The sequence below is a fragment of the Ursus maritimus genome, unplaced genomic scaffold, assembly GCF_017311325.1.
Source record: "Ursus maritimus isolate PB19 unplaced genomic scaffold, ASM1731132v1 scaffold_23, whole genome shotgun sequence".
Lineage (NCBI taxonomy): Eukaryota > Metazoa > Chordata > Mammalia > Carnivora > Ursidae > Ursus > Ursus maritimus.
Window position 1 is genome coordinate 38,009,915 of NW_024424786.1, and position 15,459 is coordinate 38,025,373.

Below are 15,459 nucleotides of genomic sequence, written 5' to 3' on the forward strand. Positions count from 1 at the left end.
AAACGCGTGCAGAAAACTAGATGCCGGACCCAGAGGGACCAAGGTCGGGGAGGGGGCGTGCACAGGGTGATGAGGGAGGCCTATCTGCAGAGGAGCTGTGTGGGTTGACGCCTCTGACAACGGTGGGAGGTGTGATCAAGAAATAAAGCTGGGTGGAGTGTCCTGGCAGAGGAAAAGCAAGAGCGAAGGTCCAGCAGTGAGCGGTGCTCACGTACCCTGTGGGTAAGGAGGCCAGGGTGCCACCAGGGGCTGAGTCACAGGGGGAGTGACACAGGCTGGGACTGGAGGGTAGCTCTGGGTCGTGGGGACCAGGGGAGATTTGGGATTTCATTCTAAGTGTTGCATGAAGCCAAGAGGGGTTTACAAGCCAAGAGAAGTGACAGGATCTCTGATTGACATTTTTGAAAGGTCACTTTGGCTGCTCTGGGGAGAATGGGAACAGGCCGCTCGCAAGTGTCCCCTTGCCCAGCCCGCGCCTCTCCAACTGCAGCCTCTGGGACCAAGGGATGAGAGCTCTCTAGTTATCGTATTTCCTGGCATTCTGGATCAACCTGGAAAAGACCCACCAGTGGCTTCAGAGGAACGTCTATTGCGGCCAAAAGTGCTTGTTTTTCACCATGTTTACAGGCCCCAGGGGTCCATGAGATTCAGAGCATAAATCCATAGACCCGACTTGGCCCCCTGGAGCCTGGGTGCGTTTACGACTGGAGCCGTAAACCACAGGGGCCAAGCCCTGCTCTGCAGTTCGGCACAGCAGGGCACCCCCCCCAAGTCCCCCGCCCCCGGCCCCCGCACCCCGGCAGAGCATCACAGGGCCCGGGTTCAAGTCCCGTCTCTGCCCCTCACTTTTGCAACCTCTCCTAACTTACAGTATCTCTCCTGCCGGAGACCCCTTTCTCCAGAGCACGGAGGCTGGAGCAGATGTTCCCTGCGACCCTTCCAGATCACAGAGGCAAGAACAAGCCAGAGGCAGCTGCGGAGAACCACCTGGAATCTCTTGAGCCCAGGGCCTGGGCAGCCTGCCTGGGGCTGAGGAGGCAGCCAGGACCTCACCCGGGGCTCACACCAGGGCAGGGTCATAGCAGCCCTGGCCCACCGGGCTCCCCCAGGGCACAGCCTGCGTGCGATTCGCAGTGGAGAGTTTTTGAAACGTTCACCTATGTTATCTGTCTTCTTATTTTCCTTTCCTCTTTTTGCTTTTCCCCTGACTCAGCGGCCCCAGGAAGGGCTGAGACAGAGGAAGGCAGAGGAATGGGGAGTCTTTTTCCTGGCTTTTGAAGTTCAAAAGCTTAGGCCTTCAGAGGAAACGAAAGACCTCCAGGCACTCATTGCGTGTAAAGAGCCATGCTTCCAGAGCCCCCACCCAGAAAAGGATTGGCTGGGAAGTAAAGAGCAAGCATTACCAAGGGTTGGTGGCCCCTGCTGAAACCAGAGGCTTCAGCCCACGCCAGGTGCAGGCAGGAAGAGGATTTAAAAACATCAGTAAGGAACGCCTGGGTGGCTCAGTCCATGAAGCATCTGCCTTCAGCTCAGGCCATGATCCCAGGGTCCTGGCATCGAGTCTTGCATCGGGCTCCCTGCTCAGTGGGGCGTCTGTTTCTCCCAATGCCGCTCCCCCTGCTTGTGCACTCTCTCTCTCTCCCCCTCTCTGTCTCTCTGTCAAATTAATAAATAAAATCTTTAAAAATAAAATAAAATAAAATAAAATAAAATAAAATAAAATAAAAACAGATAGAAAAATATGATGATGCCGGACTGCACTGTGTGAACACCGTGCTTGTGAGCCCACCTTACCCTGCTGGAGCGGAAGTGATGCGGTGCCCAGAGGGGACAGCGCAGGTGCTTGTCTGGGGGACATAGACCCAGGGGCTCACCAGGCTCCTCTGGAGTGGGACACCCCTTGCCTCAGACGAAGAGCCAGAGGGAGCTCGAGGTGGTCTCTCCACCTCCACCCTGCCCCCCATCCCCGGGCATCTAGGACAGCTACAGTCCAGCCGGCCACCCCACGTCTGCTGACCGCGTCGGCTCATGTCCCCCAGGACAGCCGAGGGCAGGGCCATACAACCTACCCAGAGGGGTCTGAGCAGTGACCTGCCACATCTGTGGGTGGGAACAGGCCCAGGGCAGGGAAGGTGAGAGAGGACAGACACGAAAGGTAGGACATGGGTGACTCACCACGGAACAAAGAACTTGCAGAATTAAGCAAGCTTCCTGGGAAAGGGCAAGAAGTGAATCGTATTATGTGTTCTGTCAACCCCCCAGCCTGTGGCCCAAATCCCCAGAGTTGGCCTGTAAAGTGGAGGGGAACCAGTTTCCACCCGCAGAACAGGGACTTCCATCAACTCCATTGTCCCCACCCCTCAGAAGAGCTTGTCCCAGAGCAAAGAACCAGCTGGCTCTGCCAGGCTCCACGGGGAGCGGCCCTAGTGCCCAGGCCTGTTCCACCCTCCCACCCTCCAGGTTTCAGCTTCTCTGCCTGCCTGGCTGGGGAGCCAAGAAAGTGCTCTGATCCTTAACAGGTCACCACCTGACTCACGCCCACCCCTCCCCGAAACTCTCAGGTTCAGCCTCCAGAAACAGCTAACACCAGGTCACTTCCCCTGGGTACGACTCCCAGCTGGGGTGGCCGATGGGTACCCAGAGGGCGCGCTCTCAGCAGCCCCAGCAGCCTGTCTGCCAGCTCCCCCTGGTCTGGGGCTGAGGGACAACCTGCACTGGGAAAATGACCAAGATCCCCGGAGAAAATCAGAACCGCACGCGTCCTCCTGCTCCCACCTCCCCAGCCCCAAACTCTGCAGCTGGAGCAGACAGACTTCAGCCTGGGGAGTCAGCACCCCTAGGCAGCGACAGCATGTCTGAATTCAGGTGTCTCTCCTACAGGGACAGTCCCTGGAGCACAAGGTGCCATGTGGCTTGTAATGGCAAGAAAACTGGGGAAAATACCAACGTCCAGCAATAAGGTAGGTACTGGTGACTCAAATTATATGACATCCTACAAAGGGATATTCTGTAATTTGACAAAAATCAAGTATATCTGTAAGTGCCAACATTTCAAAAGATATCCAAGACATAACATGAAGTGAAAGAAGCAAGAGTCAGGGCTGTAGCACACAGTGATGCCATGACGTTTGGGTTTTTCTGTATTTGACACTCACCCCACCCATCCGTTCTCTACCTTTCTCTGTGCCCCCAGGAAGCTGGCCTCTGCGGACCACAAAAGTGAGACTCCTTCGCTGGCTGAATATCAGTTGGTTAGGCCAATGGAACTTTCTAGCTATAGATCAGAGGATGGGACCAGAGACAAACTGGGACATTTCTTCCCTCTGATCCCTCTCTTCCTGTTCTGATGGTGGCTTGTGCTCTGCTAGGCCCACAGCTGCAAGAACTGTGAGAGTGGGACGTGAGGGCCTCCTAGTTTTGATGTTCCCACCCCACATCATATCAAACACATTAAAATATACACACTTCTCACACTACGCCTAATTTTGGCGATAAACTTTTGAAGGGGCTTGTATAAATTTAATAATTCCGATCCTGAGAACACATGATGCATTTTGTTCATAGGATGTGAACTTGATTGCTTCCACATAAAGCTAGGTCATAGTTGAACCGAGTTGCAGTAAGCTAGGGGAAATGATGTTACCTAGATAAATATTCATTACTTAAAATTTTTAGGGTTTCTTTTTCTATTTTGGAGCCAATAGATACATGATCACCTGGGGAACATGCTAAAATATTCACAGGTCCTATGCATCATGGCTGGCGGCCAAAATGGCGGGAATGTCCAGAAGCTGCCAGGCCCTCCTGGGTCAATGCAGGGATCAGCCCGAGGAGACACCAAGGCGGAAGAGAATAAACCAAACCCACAGGGGGAAATCAGCTTCCACTTGGGGCTGCATCCAGAGCAAGCACAGAGCCAGAAGCCCGGGGTGGAAGGAGGCTGAATTCTGCAGCTTGCCCCATGCACGGACCCCATGAGCTGATCTCATGAACCTGCGGCCTGACCAGTCCCCCTTCAGCAACCGAGCCAGATGGATAGGATCAGAATGGCCCACCCACGCCTCCAACCCGTTTCCTGGGCCGTGCTGGGACCTGCGGCAAGCTGGATGCCAGCCCAGGCTGCACCCCAACTTCCTGCTCATTAGGATACACCAAGCACTGAGCCCCGGGGCTGAACATCTGCTCCCAGTCGATACCTCTGGCTGTATGGGATGGGGGCTGCTGATGGCCCAAGCCTTCCCACCCACCATTGCTACTAGACCCTTAAGTGGGGCCTGCAGAGGCTCCCAAAGGGGCGTTGAACGTGAGTCACCAACCTGGCTCCACGTGCACACACACGGGCCCTAAATGCTTGGGGTGGGGGTGGGGGGACGACAAGCAGACCTAGGGCCTTACAGTCCAAGTCCCCAAGGGGGACTTCTGGATCCCCCGGGACCCTCAGGCTCTGGCTGAGTCTCCTTCTCCTGCTCCTCTCATGGGCTAGAACCAGGCATCCCCTCCAAGGCAGACTCCCTGGCCACTCCCCCAGCCCTGCCCCTAAAGCTCCAGCAACCCAGGGTCAGGGCTCACACAGACCCAGGCAGAGTCAACACAGTACAGTTTTGGTTGGGGGCGGGGTGGGGGAGGGGGGAGCTGGCAGGAACCAGGCAAATTCACTGCCATGCCCACAGTGCTAATAACCAAGTGGCTTGTCTTCCCTCAGACAGTCTATCTTTGCACAGGGACCCGGTCATTGCCCGGCGTAGCCGGAAACAGCAGCTCCCAGCCCTCCCCCTGTGCCAAGGCAGGCTCTAGGCTTCTGGCCTGGAGCTCACAGTGTGTGGGGTTTAAGGATTTGAGGAGCAGGTGTTAGCGTCTAAGAAACTCTGAGCATTGACTAACACTTTTTACGTAACTGCTGCACACAGCAAATCAAAGGGGGAAAGAAACGCACACACACACCTCCCCCACCGAGCAGGGCTCTCCCGAGGACCAGCAGGGAAGGGTCCCACCCAGAACTGAGACAAACCCCCAGGCTCCTACCTGGAAGGCCGTTGCCCCGGGAACAGCAGGGACTGACTCTCCGTGAACTGACCAAGGGCCATGTCATACCTTCCTAATGGCAGGAGAGAGGTCTGATGTTAGGTTCCTCAGAGACCCAGAAGCCAGCTCTTCTGTTCCCAGGACCTCAAACCGTGAAGGTGGGATGTAGAGAACAAAGTCCAAGGCTGTGGGTGATGTGCTGGGAGACCCACAGCCCCCAGCGACTCTCACCACCAGCTCACGGAGGGACCAACCCACTAGGGGCAGCACTGGGAGCACCCAGGGGTCCAGCATGTGACTCCCACACCTGAAACCGAGTCTGAAAGATGGGCTGGTCTCAAGAGACCAGATCACTGGATCATGGAGTCAGACCCAGGAGGACGGTGGTATTTCATATCATGGGGGTTTTGTTTTCTTTTCTTTTAATAATGAAGAGCTTTTTATTTTCAGCTTCCAGGGGGTTTTGTTTGTTTGTTTACATCTTAGGTAAGTAGCCCTTCAAATAAACCTATCATGAATCTGTGATATTCTCAAAGCAGAGGGAAATCATCAAACTAAAGCCTCAGGCCCCCACTGTGATGCCCAGAGCTGATGGCCCCAGAGGGAGTTGGACAAGGAAGAGAAGGACCTGGGTGGTCGATTGACAGATCTGGAAGGGCCCGCAGAGAACAGCAAGGGGGGCAGCCTCAAAGCTGCGTCCAAGCCTATGCACTTGGTGGTAGACATGGGGCTGGGTCAAGATGACCTCAGGGAGGGTGAGGCATCAAAGAAGTGTCTCCAGGTTATGTGACAAATCGGGTGGTGAGATCATTTGCTGAGATAATCCTGGGGAGAGATCTACCAAGTTTAGGAGCAAAGATCATGAGTTTGACTTTGTAAAAGTGAGTTTGAAGGCCTTTGAAAGATACAGATGAGGATATCTAGCAGACATTGGATGGTCAAGGCTGCAGTTCAAAGAACGCTGAGATGGAGATAAAAATTAGGGAGTTGTCTTAACATAGGAAGTAACTGAAACTATGAGCAGGGATAAGGTGCCCAGGGAGGGAATACAGAGGAGGGGAGGGAGGGGAAGGAAGGAGGCACATGGAGGAACAGAGGAGCCAGAAAAGAAGCCTCCAGAGAGAGATGGTGGGAACTAGAACAGGACATGCACGTTCCCCCGCAACAAACCGTGGAGAATAGCACGGACGGCCCTCGATGACACAGACAGAAGTCTTTCACAAAGGCTGCATTTTTAAGATTCTTGACCCAATGAACTGTCTTGATGACACTCATCAGGCCATTCTCTGCACAGCCACTGGGCTGTGTCCCCCAGTGGTCATGCCATGTGTCCAGGAAGCCCTCCTTGGTTCAGACGAGAACACATGGAGAGATTCTCACTCTACAAGTCTACAACTCAGGGGACACGAAGCTAGTCCTGAGTGTTCTAAGCCTCTTGACACAGCTTACGTACAGGTGGACCTCAGAGCTCCTCTTCTTCGTGTAAGCTCACCTCTCACCTCCCGGCCCAGGATCAGGTCAGGAAGATGGGTATCAGCTAAGCCACCGCAGCTCAGCATGTGATGGACACGGTGCAGTAGTTGGAACCAAAGAAAAGCTCATCCTGATGGCCCGGGCTGAGCATGGAAGCAGATCCTCCCTGCCTTGGTCACGCATGCGTAGGCTTGGACAAGGAAACTCCAAATTGGAAGACCTTCCTCTCACAGCTTCCCAGCAGAGAGACAGGCAAATACAACAGTTGGCAAGGTTCATTCACAGAGCACGTTCTCCACGCCAGCACCACTTTTGTGCAACAGATAATAGTATCATGTTCACTGCACAGACACGGAAATCAAGGCAGAGAGGGGTTACCTCCTTGACCTGAAATAATATAACTAGTAAGTGATGGGTCTGGGATTCAACTCAGCCCAATTCTAAAACCTGTACTGCATTTTTTTATTTTATTGTTTTATTTTATTATGTATTATATTTTATTTTATTATTATCTATCCTTTTTATTACTTTTTTAATTGTGGTAAAATGCACATAACAAAATTTATTGTCTTAATCATCTTGCAGTGCTAAGTTCAGTGGCAGCAAGGACATTCATATTGTCATGCCACCATCCCCACCATCAACCTGCAGGACGTTCTCATCACCCCAAACTGAGATTGTCCCATTAAACAAAGATAACTGCCCATTCTCTTCCCCTACAGCCTCTGACAAGCCCGTGAACTTGCCTCTGTGAGCCTGACGCCTCTAAGGACTTCATGTAAGTGGAATCACAGCACATTTGTCTTTCTGTGATTGGCTTGTCACTTAGCATAATGTCCCTAGGGTTCATCCATGCTGTGGCAGGTGTTAGACCTGTTCTCTCTTAATAATTTGTTATGGGGCAGCCTACATGGCTCAGTCATTTAAGCCTCTGACTCTAGGTTCCAGCTCAGGTCATGATCTCGAGGTGGTGAGATTGAGCCTCGCATCAGGCTCCGAGATCAGTGAGGAGTCTGCTTCAGATTCTCTCTCTCCGTCCCCCTCTGTCCTCCCTGGATTGTGTGCGCTCTCTCCCTCTCTCTCTCAAATAAATAAATAAATAAATAAATAAATAAATAAATAAAGTCTTTTTTTAGAAATTTGTTTTGAGAGGCACCTGGGTGGCTCAGTCGGTTAAGCATCCACCTCTTCATTACGGCTCTGGTCTTCATCTCAGGGTCGTGAGTTCAAGCCCTGTGTTGGGTTCCGTGCTGGGTGTGGAGCCTACTTGAAAAAAAAAAAATGTGTTTCTAATCGATAGCATATTTACACAGTTCCAAATGCCAAGGGCACCAAAGCGTTAAAAGTGAAAAGCTTCCTTTCTCAGTCTCCCTCCCGCATGGTTGTTCCTTCTGGAAACAGCCAGTACCACCACTTCCGGAGAGTTTTTATGCATACACAAGCAGTTACCTACATGGATTCCGTTTTGCTCTTTCTCATCCAGGTATTTTTTTTACTCTGTTCTGCCTTGTTATTGTTTCTCTTCCCTCTGCAGTCTGCCGCAGAGATCATTCTGCTCTTAGTTCAGAAGGCCTTCCTCTCCTAATCTTTCAGCTCCTTGGTGTTGCATCATCTGGACACACAGCAGCTTCCTCAGTGAGCCCACGTGGCTGGCTAGTTTGGAACTTGCGGTCTCGAGTGTGGTTAGGCACCCCTGAGCCTCATCATGGCCTCCAGCTTTCACATGACGAGCAGGGCTCCTGCACTGATCCCGCCATGGCTCCCTGTTTAGCAACCGTGACATGAAAGTCAAGTAAAGAATCGTACAGTTGAAACACTGTATGGGGAGGCCATAACCGTATAGAAGTGAGAGATCAGCCACGGGAACTGCAGGTCAGAGAAGGCTCCACTCTGTCCCCATCCCCAACCCTATTCCACCTGGCGTCTTCTTTCTGTCAGGAATAGCACCCCATGCACCCACCTGCCCCAGCCAGAAACTCACCTGGCTCATCCCGTCGCCTCCCTCTGCCTCACCTGTCCTAGCCAACATTGAGCCTGTCTGGGGGCTCTCAGACCCTCACCCCGCTGCCACCAGCTGGTCCAAAGCCCAGCATCCCTTCTGCTGAGCTGCTTGGTCACCCCCTCTCACCCTGCCCCCACCCGCAGAGTAGTCAGGGGCGTCCCTACAAAAGGGAAATTAGACCACATCTCTCCAGATTAAAACCTTCCAGACTGTGCACCCGTGTTCACAGCAGCATTATCCACAACAGCTAAAAGGTGGACACAACCCAAGCATCCAACAAATGGAGAAGCAAAATGTGGTCTGCGCATACAATGCAGCATGCAAAATGTGATCTGCGCATACAATGCAACATTATTTGGCCTTAAAAGGAAAAGAAAGTCTGCAGTAGGTCACATGGATGAACCTCGAGGACACTACGCTGAGTGAAATGAGCCGATCGGAAAGATGAAAAGAGCCATGGGGAGGGACAGTGGGGACGGCTACACGATGTGAATGGATTTAATACACTCAACGGTACACGCAGAAGTGGTAAAGATGGGACACTTTGCGTTATGTGTGTTTTAACACATTTTTTTAAAGCATTAAAAAGAAAAACCCGTTCCAGAGCTTCCCGGGACTGTGAGCATAGAGACCTTACTCAGCAGGAGGCCCTGCGAGATCTGGGTCCCCACTCCCCACTGCAGGCACAACGGCCCCTCTGCGCTTCCTGGGCACACCCTGGTTCTTCCCACCTGAGGGCCTCGGTGCTGGGCGTCCCCTCTGCCCAGACCCCACACCGAGGGTCTCAGCAGGGAGTCACCTGCTCGAAGTGACTGCCGCTGACTCCCCCACCTGCTTTCTACCCCATGTCCTGCTTCGTGCTCCCATAGCACCTGGCACCCCTGCAATTATGTCCCCAGCTTCACGGCCTCCCTGCCGGTCTCCGCCAACAGCATGAAGCTCCTCGGCGTCGGAGACCTGGGCCTGCTTCATCTGTCACTGCCTCCCTGCTCTGGGTGGAGGCTTCCAAGGAAGCCAATGCTGAGATGGAGCCTGGAGGGCAAGACCACCATTAGGGATAGTAACTGTGCAGGGCAGGGGCCGCAGCAGGCTTGGGCAGAGGGAAAGCCGGCTGGCAATGTGGGCCTGGCAAAATCTCAGCCAGCCGGGCCAGAAGCTCTGGAGTCGGTGTCGCCCACCCCAATTGTTCCTCATGGTGCAGAAGTGCCGTCCTTGCTTGGTCACCAGAGGGGAGCGGCCTCAGGAAGGGCGTGACCTTGAGCAGGGCAGTGTTCTGTGTCCGGGGCAAACCCCAAAGTGACGGGCATCTAGCGGCTCTCTGCTGACCACGCTCCTCACGGCCAGGTGACAAGCTCTTCTTGACGGGGCTTCAGGCAGTGCTCCAACCCCGAACCCCCAACCCCTAGCACAATGCTTGGCACATAGTAGGTGCTCAGAAAGAATGAATGAATGAACATCTGATTGACTTTCGAAGTACAAACAGGATTTGGAGAAGGAGACAAGGCAGGAAATGTGTATTCCGGGCATGAGGTATCCTTTGTGCAGAGGTAGAAAGGCATGAAAAAACACATGGGATGTTTCTGAATCCACAAACACAAAGATAAGCTTAAATCACCACGTGGGGAAGTGGGGGAATGAGGCTCAAATGATAATAAGCAAAGGCCAGTGGACAAGGGCCTTGTAGATCACACTTGGATTTTACCCTGTCGCAAAAGGATGCTTTCGAAGGGTTCTGAGAAGGAGAATTGACATGATTGGCTGGTTCTAGAAAGATCACTCTGCTGGCCTTCCTGAGGACGGCCAAGGAGCGCAAGCGAGGGACCGGAGGCTGCCCAGGAGTTGGCTTTGAGCGGGCCGCCTGTGTCCCGAGGCACGGCTACTGGAGGAGGGCAGGAGCAGCCACAGATGCGGTGGCGGGAGGGGAGAAGGGGCTAAGGCCAAGGTCAGGAACCCCCAACAGGGAACCAAGGTCAGCAAAGAGCAAATGTCTAAAGAAAAAGGGTGGTCGGTCAGGGAGGAAATCAGGAAAGAACAGGGCCATGGAGGGCAGGAGAGAGAGCAGTTCAAGAAGGAAAAAGTCAAGAGGGTCAAGGCCGTTAAGAGGTCTAGCGAGATAGGGCCTGAAGTGCCCATGGAGTTGGCCCCCAGGAGGGCAGGACTTGAGAGCAGCTTTGGGTGGGAAGAGACCCAGCCCAGAGCAGTGCATTCTCCAGTCTGATCTGAGGCTTGGGTTTCTCGTGGGCTTTCGACATGCTTCAGTCCAGGGTCTCCCCTGAGGCTGACCACGGAGATGCTCTGGTCCTCGTGACCCTCCGGCCGCCTTCTTTGGAAAGGCAATAGGAGGAGCCCAATGGTGCATTAGGAGTCCCGAGCCCTAGTCCTGTGGCATGATGTGTGAGGGGCCTTAGGCCTCAGTTTCTCCTGGGGTGATGGGTCCAGGTGGACTTGGCAATTGCCACTGTTGACCTGGCCTGCCCCGGCGCTCAGGTTCAATGAGAGTGGCACAGGTAGTCAGGTCTCCACACCCTCTGACTTGAGTCCCCTTGTGGCCGCCACATAGGACTGTGGGTTTCCCCATCCAAGTGCCCCATTGTGTGAACTCAGTTCCAATGAGGAAAGAAACCGGGTTAAGAAAAGAGAATATTTACTTTTCCCACCAAGCTGATACCCAGGTAAATAGTGTGGTCCCATCAGTGGAGCCCAGGCCCTGCCCTCCTCCCCCTCTCCAGGTACAGCCTGGAGCATTTAAGAAGGCACCCCGATGGGCATGTCTCACACAAGACCACCCGATCCAAAGACAGGCCAGCACCTCACTCGCCAGCCTCCTGCCCACCATGAAGCTTGCTGTCATCCTCGCCCTGGCCACCCTGGCTCTCTGCTGCAGCCCTGGTGAGTCCCCAGGGCCCCTCTCCCCCAAGCCAGGCTCAGGAATCCTTCCTGCTGCCCAGTGCTGCCCAGGACAGGGGACAGCTCTTCAGCTGGAATGCTCACTCCCAGCCAGGAAGTTGGGTCTGTGAACAGGCCGATCTTGGGAACTTGGGGAGCGCCCTGAGCCCATGAAGAAACCTGGAAGGAATCCCACCTTCCATAGCCAACAACCTCAGAGTTGCAGCGTTGGAACAGACTGGAGGCAGGGGTGGGGGAGATCCCGTAATGGATGTGTGTGTCCAATGACCGACAGAATAGGAATAATGAGCTCCTCAGAGCCCAGTCTTGGAGAGACCCCAAGATGCCAAGGGACCTTGGTACAGTGCCGCCTTAGGTTTGGGGTCTCCACACCACTCTGGCAGCCAAAGGGGCTAGAAGGAGCTGCAGAGCCTCATGTCTCCAAAAAAATCCAAGCTAAGGCAAGGTCTCCCATTCTGGGCAGAGAGGAATATTCTAGAAAGGGATCTTCCCTTTGGGAAACTGCCAACCCAGAGTGGAGTTTTCTAAACATTTTTGTCCTCTGCCAAAAGGATTAGGAGTCTCTGAATAGTTGCAGTTGTCACTAAGAGGAAAGGAATGAAGGGGGGGAGAGGGAGGGAGGAGAGGGAGGGAGGGAGGGAGGGAGGGAGGGAGTTGGACCCCACCTCTCTCCAAGCCCTCTGATCTTTTGGTAATTGAGTTACTTGGCTTTTACTCTGTATCAGCCTCTTCTACTTCTTTCAATAAGCAAACAAACAAAAAGTTTTTTAGCAAATTTCAGTTAATTCACTTTGGAAGTTTCTTGACACCCATCGCAATAAGTGTGATAACCCTGGGGAGGGGCAGGGGAGTTGGAAAACCAAAACCAAGAGGCAATGGGGACAACTACTGTGGAGAGATATTCGTCGTTAAGGGGAAACAACATCATTTTGGACTGACATGTACAGTTGACACGTAGTGAACTGCATGGGGGTTGGGAGTGCTGACTGCCCCCCACACAGTCAAAACTCTGCCTGTAACTTCTGACTTTCAAGTCCTCACAGTCCGCTGTTGACCAGAAGCCCTACTGATGATACAAACCGCTGATTCACACATATCGGGTATGTTGTATGTATTATATACTGTGTTCTGACAATCATACCCGAATTTTTTTGAAATTTCTCACTTTTTCTAGGCTACTCAGTTCATCTGTCTTTTCAAATTGTCACAAATCTCAAAAAAAAATTTTTCCAATACATTTATTGAAAAAAATTCACATGGAAGAGGCCCCACGCAGTTCAATCCCGGGTTGTTCAAAAGTCACTTGTATGTGAATTAGATCTCGGGGCTGGGCAGAGAGAGGGTGGCTCAGCGTAGGGCTGAAATATGGTCAGGGGTGGGTCTGAGGCATTTGTCTATCTGTGTGGGTACGCATGTCATAAGAACAATGATAATATCCCCCGTTTATTCAGCACTGACAATGTGCCAATCACTGTTCTGAACCCCTTTTCATCCTTACAATAACCCTATGAAATAGGGATGTTTTTCCCATTTTACAGATGAGAAAGGGAGCCACACAAAGAGAAAATAACTTGCCAGATGACATAGTAAGTTACAAAGCAGGGCTCTAAGTTCCGCAGGGGGTTTGACTTGGAGTGGCCACTTTGGGGGTCCCTGGAGTCCAGGCAGGGAAGCAGAACTTGCACACAAGGCGGAGGATTCAAGGACCGGGACCGAGACTCAGGGTGTAGGAAGCGGTGACTCTCCCCTATGTTCCTGGGTCAGGGGCCTAAAAGGGGAGCACAACCTGGGGAGCACCACGGGGGAAGGGAACATGGTGGAGCCAGGCATGGACACTAGAGGCGTGTGGGCACCGCAGGGGCCCGGTGCTCATGGTGCACGCCTCTTCCGGGCCAGCTCAGGGGCTCGTGCTTGGCCCTGACAAGTCCTTCTTCCTGCCAGAGCCTGACTCTGCCACGTGCTCCCCGTGGCAAGTGGCTCAGACCATCACTAACCGTTGGTAAGAGGCATGCTTCTGGCGGGATAACAACCAGAAACTTCCCTCGGTAGCCTCTTCCCAAACCCCCACTGTTGCATAAAAGCTCAGATCAGCCTCTTCTTTAATCAGTCCTCTGCCTAGAACTCGAACAGAAAGAACAAATGGCAAATTGCCCCACCCCAACCCAGGAAGTGCAAGGAGGGCTCGGGCAAGCCTCGAAAAGCTGGCTGCGACCCACCCACCCCCCCAAGCCTTCTCCGTTGCCAAAGAGCCACCTGCTGGGGGCACCAGCAGATCTCAGGCTCACGCCATCCCAGCCATCTCGTGCTGATGCCGCCCCTGCTGGCCCCTGGGGCAGGCCCAGCCAGGGGGCTGGCAGGCTTGGAAAAGGGCCTGGACACGTGTGCTCTCTCTTTTCCGTGCTTCAGCTTCTGCAGCCATCTGCCCAAACTTTCTGAACATCATCAAGACCCTCTTCCTGGACACGCTTTCCAGTTATGAGGCTGCGATCGAATTTTTTGTCCCAGACCCAGACATGAAAGACGCGATGGTCCAGCTGAAGAGTCTGGTGAACACCCTCCCCGCAAACACCACGGAGAACATTCTGAAGTTCACGGTATGCAGCTCCCTTCCCTCCGCGCTCGCTGCTCAACAGCGGACCCCCACCCCCACCCCAGTCCCTGGGCTGCAGCCGTGCGCCATTTTTTTGGAGCCCTTTCTAATCCAGAGAGGAGGGTCCCAGAGCAAATATTCCTGCAGGAAGCAGACACAGTCATCTTACCCTTTGGAAGAGGCTTCTGAGAAATAAGCACAACTCTTACTAGCTTAGCTCTTCCCAGAGCTACTGAAGCTCTTAATTAACAAGTGTCTGCATGTAGACATCTTGGTTAAACCTGGAGTTTCGCTCACTATTGTCTTGGGTTTTTTGTTTTGGTGTTGTTTTGTTTTGGTGTGGTTTTGTCTGTTTTAGGAACTAGTCTTAAAAAGCCCAGTGTGCGCTTAGGACATAGAAGCCGAAAATCTCCAACTGCTGAAATTCTTGCAGCTCCCCGGACACGTCCTTCACTCTGTCCCCAGCCTGGCTCCCTTCAATAAAGTATAAGCATCTCACTTCGCGCTCCCACCCCCGCCTCTTTTTTGCGCACCTGCTAGAGTGAGAAGGTCTGCCACTGAGAGGGTAAGGTTAGCACCTGCAAAGAGCAAGGCAGTGGCCGTGCAAACACATCTCCGAGGGGCCCAGGTGCCTCATTTCCAGTCCCCCACACACACCAGGCTAGCCACAGGTGGCAAGACAGTGTCCAGCACACGTGCCCTGGCCTGGACAGAGAGCCACCCAGGGCCCTGCTCAAACTTAACCTACAGAAGAAGAAAATGGAGTCCATATAGGGTGGCGGCTGACCTCAGACAGAATCCTCAATCTCCAGCCATTTAGTGATGAAACTAACTGTCCTGTAAATATTGAAGCTGGTTATGCTACCCAGACACACCTGCAAGCAAAGATGGAGCTTTCCAGAGAGTTCCGTCTCCCAAGGATCAATGGAAACGTCCGTTTCAAGCATGTGGGCAGAGCAGTTGGGATCTCTTAGGGGCTGGGTGGCCCAGCATCAGAGGGCCTCACATCACACACAGCACACGCTCACTCATGGAAGGAATCGGATGCCTGTAAGACGCTTACCCAACAAAGGCTAGAGGGGGGATAGGTTCAATTTCTTGATTAGGGATTCGAGGTGTTTGGGGTGCCTTTGAGGGTGACAGATCCTGCTTCCTCAGCGCCAGCAGTGGGGTTCACATGGAGTCCCCAGAGATGGCGGGCTAAGTTTTTTGTTCGCTTCATATATGCTACGTGAAAATATTAATCAAACTATTTTTTAAAGGTGGTAGAGAATAGAAAAAAAAAAACCCTGCTTATGCATTTTCTAGATCCTTTATCTGTCGCCATCCTTAAGACATTATACTTCCAGGTTGGTTGGTTGGTTTTTTAAGTAGTCTCCATAACCTACACAACACGGGGCTTGAACTCACGACCCCGAGATCAAGACCCGAGCTGAGATCGAGTCGGATGCTTCACCGACTGAAC

At 53.0% G+C, this 15,459-nt stretch overlaps 1 protein-coding gene and 1 long non-coding RNA gene across 2 annotated transcripts; both read left to right on the forward strand.

Annotated features, from left to right (window-relative positions):
* Window positions 1-71: 71 nt before the first annotated feature.
* Window positions 72-1,598, forward strand: LOC103678179. Its single transcript, XR_572614.2, has 3 exons — window positions 72-222; window positions 409-692; window positions 872-1,598. It is a non-coding gene; the product is annotated as an uncharacterized LOC103678179 (long non-coding RNA).
* Window positions 1,599-11,244: 9,646 nt separating this feature from the next.
* On the forward strand, window positions 11,245-14,606 carry SCGB1A1 (secretoglobin family 1A member 1). Its single transcript, XM_008707566.2, has 3 exons — window positions 11,245-11,386; window positions 13,811-13,998; window positions 14,353-14,606. Exons 1-3 carry the CDS (start codon window positions 11,332-11,334, stop codon window positions 14,383-14,385), a joined length of 276 nt encoding a protein of 91 aa, XP_008705788.1. The 5' UTR covers window positions 11,245-11,331; the 3' UTR covers window positions 14,386-14,606.
* The last annotated feature ends 853 nt before the right edge of the window (window positions 14,607-15,459 follow it).

What these genes read in the sequence shown, in the direction of transcription:
- SCGB1A1 (XM_008707566.2), top strand. Translation starts at nt 11,332, where the DNA reads ATGAAGCTTGCTGTCATCCTCGCCCTGGCCACCCTGGCTCTCTGCTGC. An exon ending in GGCTCTCTGCTGCAGCCCTG is followed by an intron (nt 11,387 to 13,810) that starts GTGAGTCCCCAG and finishes TCCGTGCTTCAG; the next exon opens with CTTCTGCAGCCATCTGCCCA. An exon ending in AGAACATTCTGAAGTTCACG is followed by an intron (nt 13,999 to 14,352) that starts GTATGCAGCTCC and finishes TGTCTGTTTTAG; the next exon opens with GAACTAGTCTTAAAAAGCCC.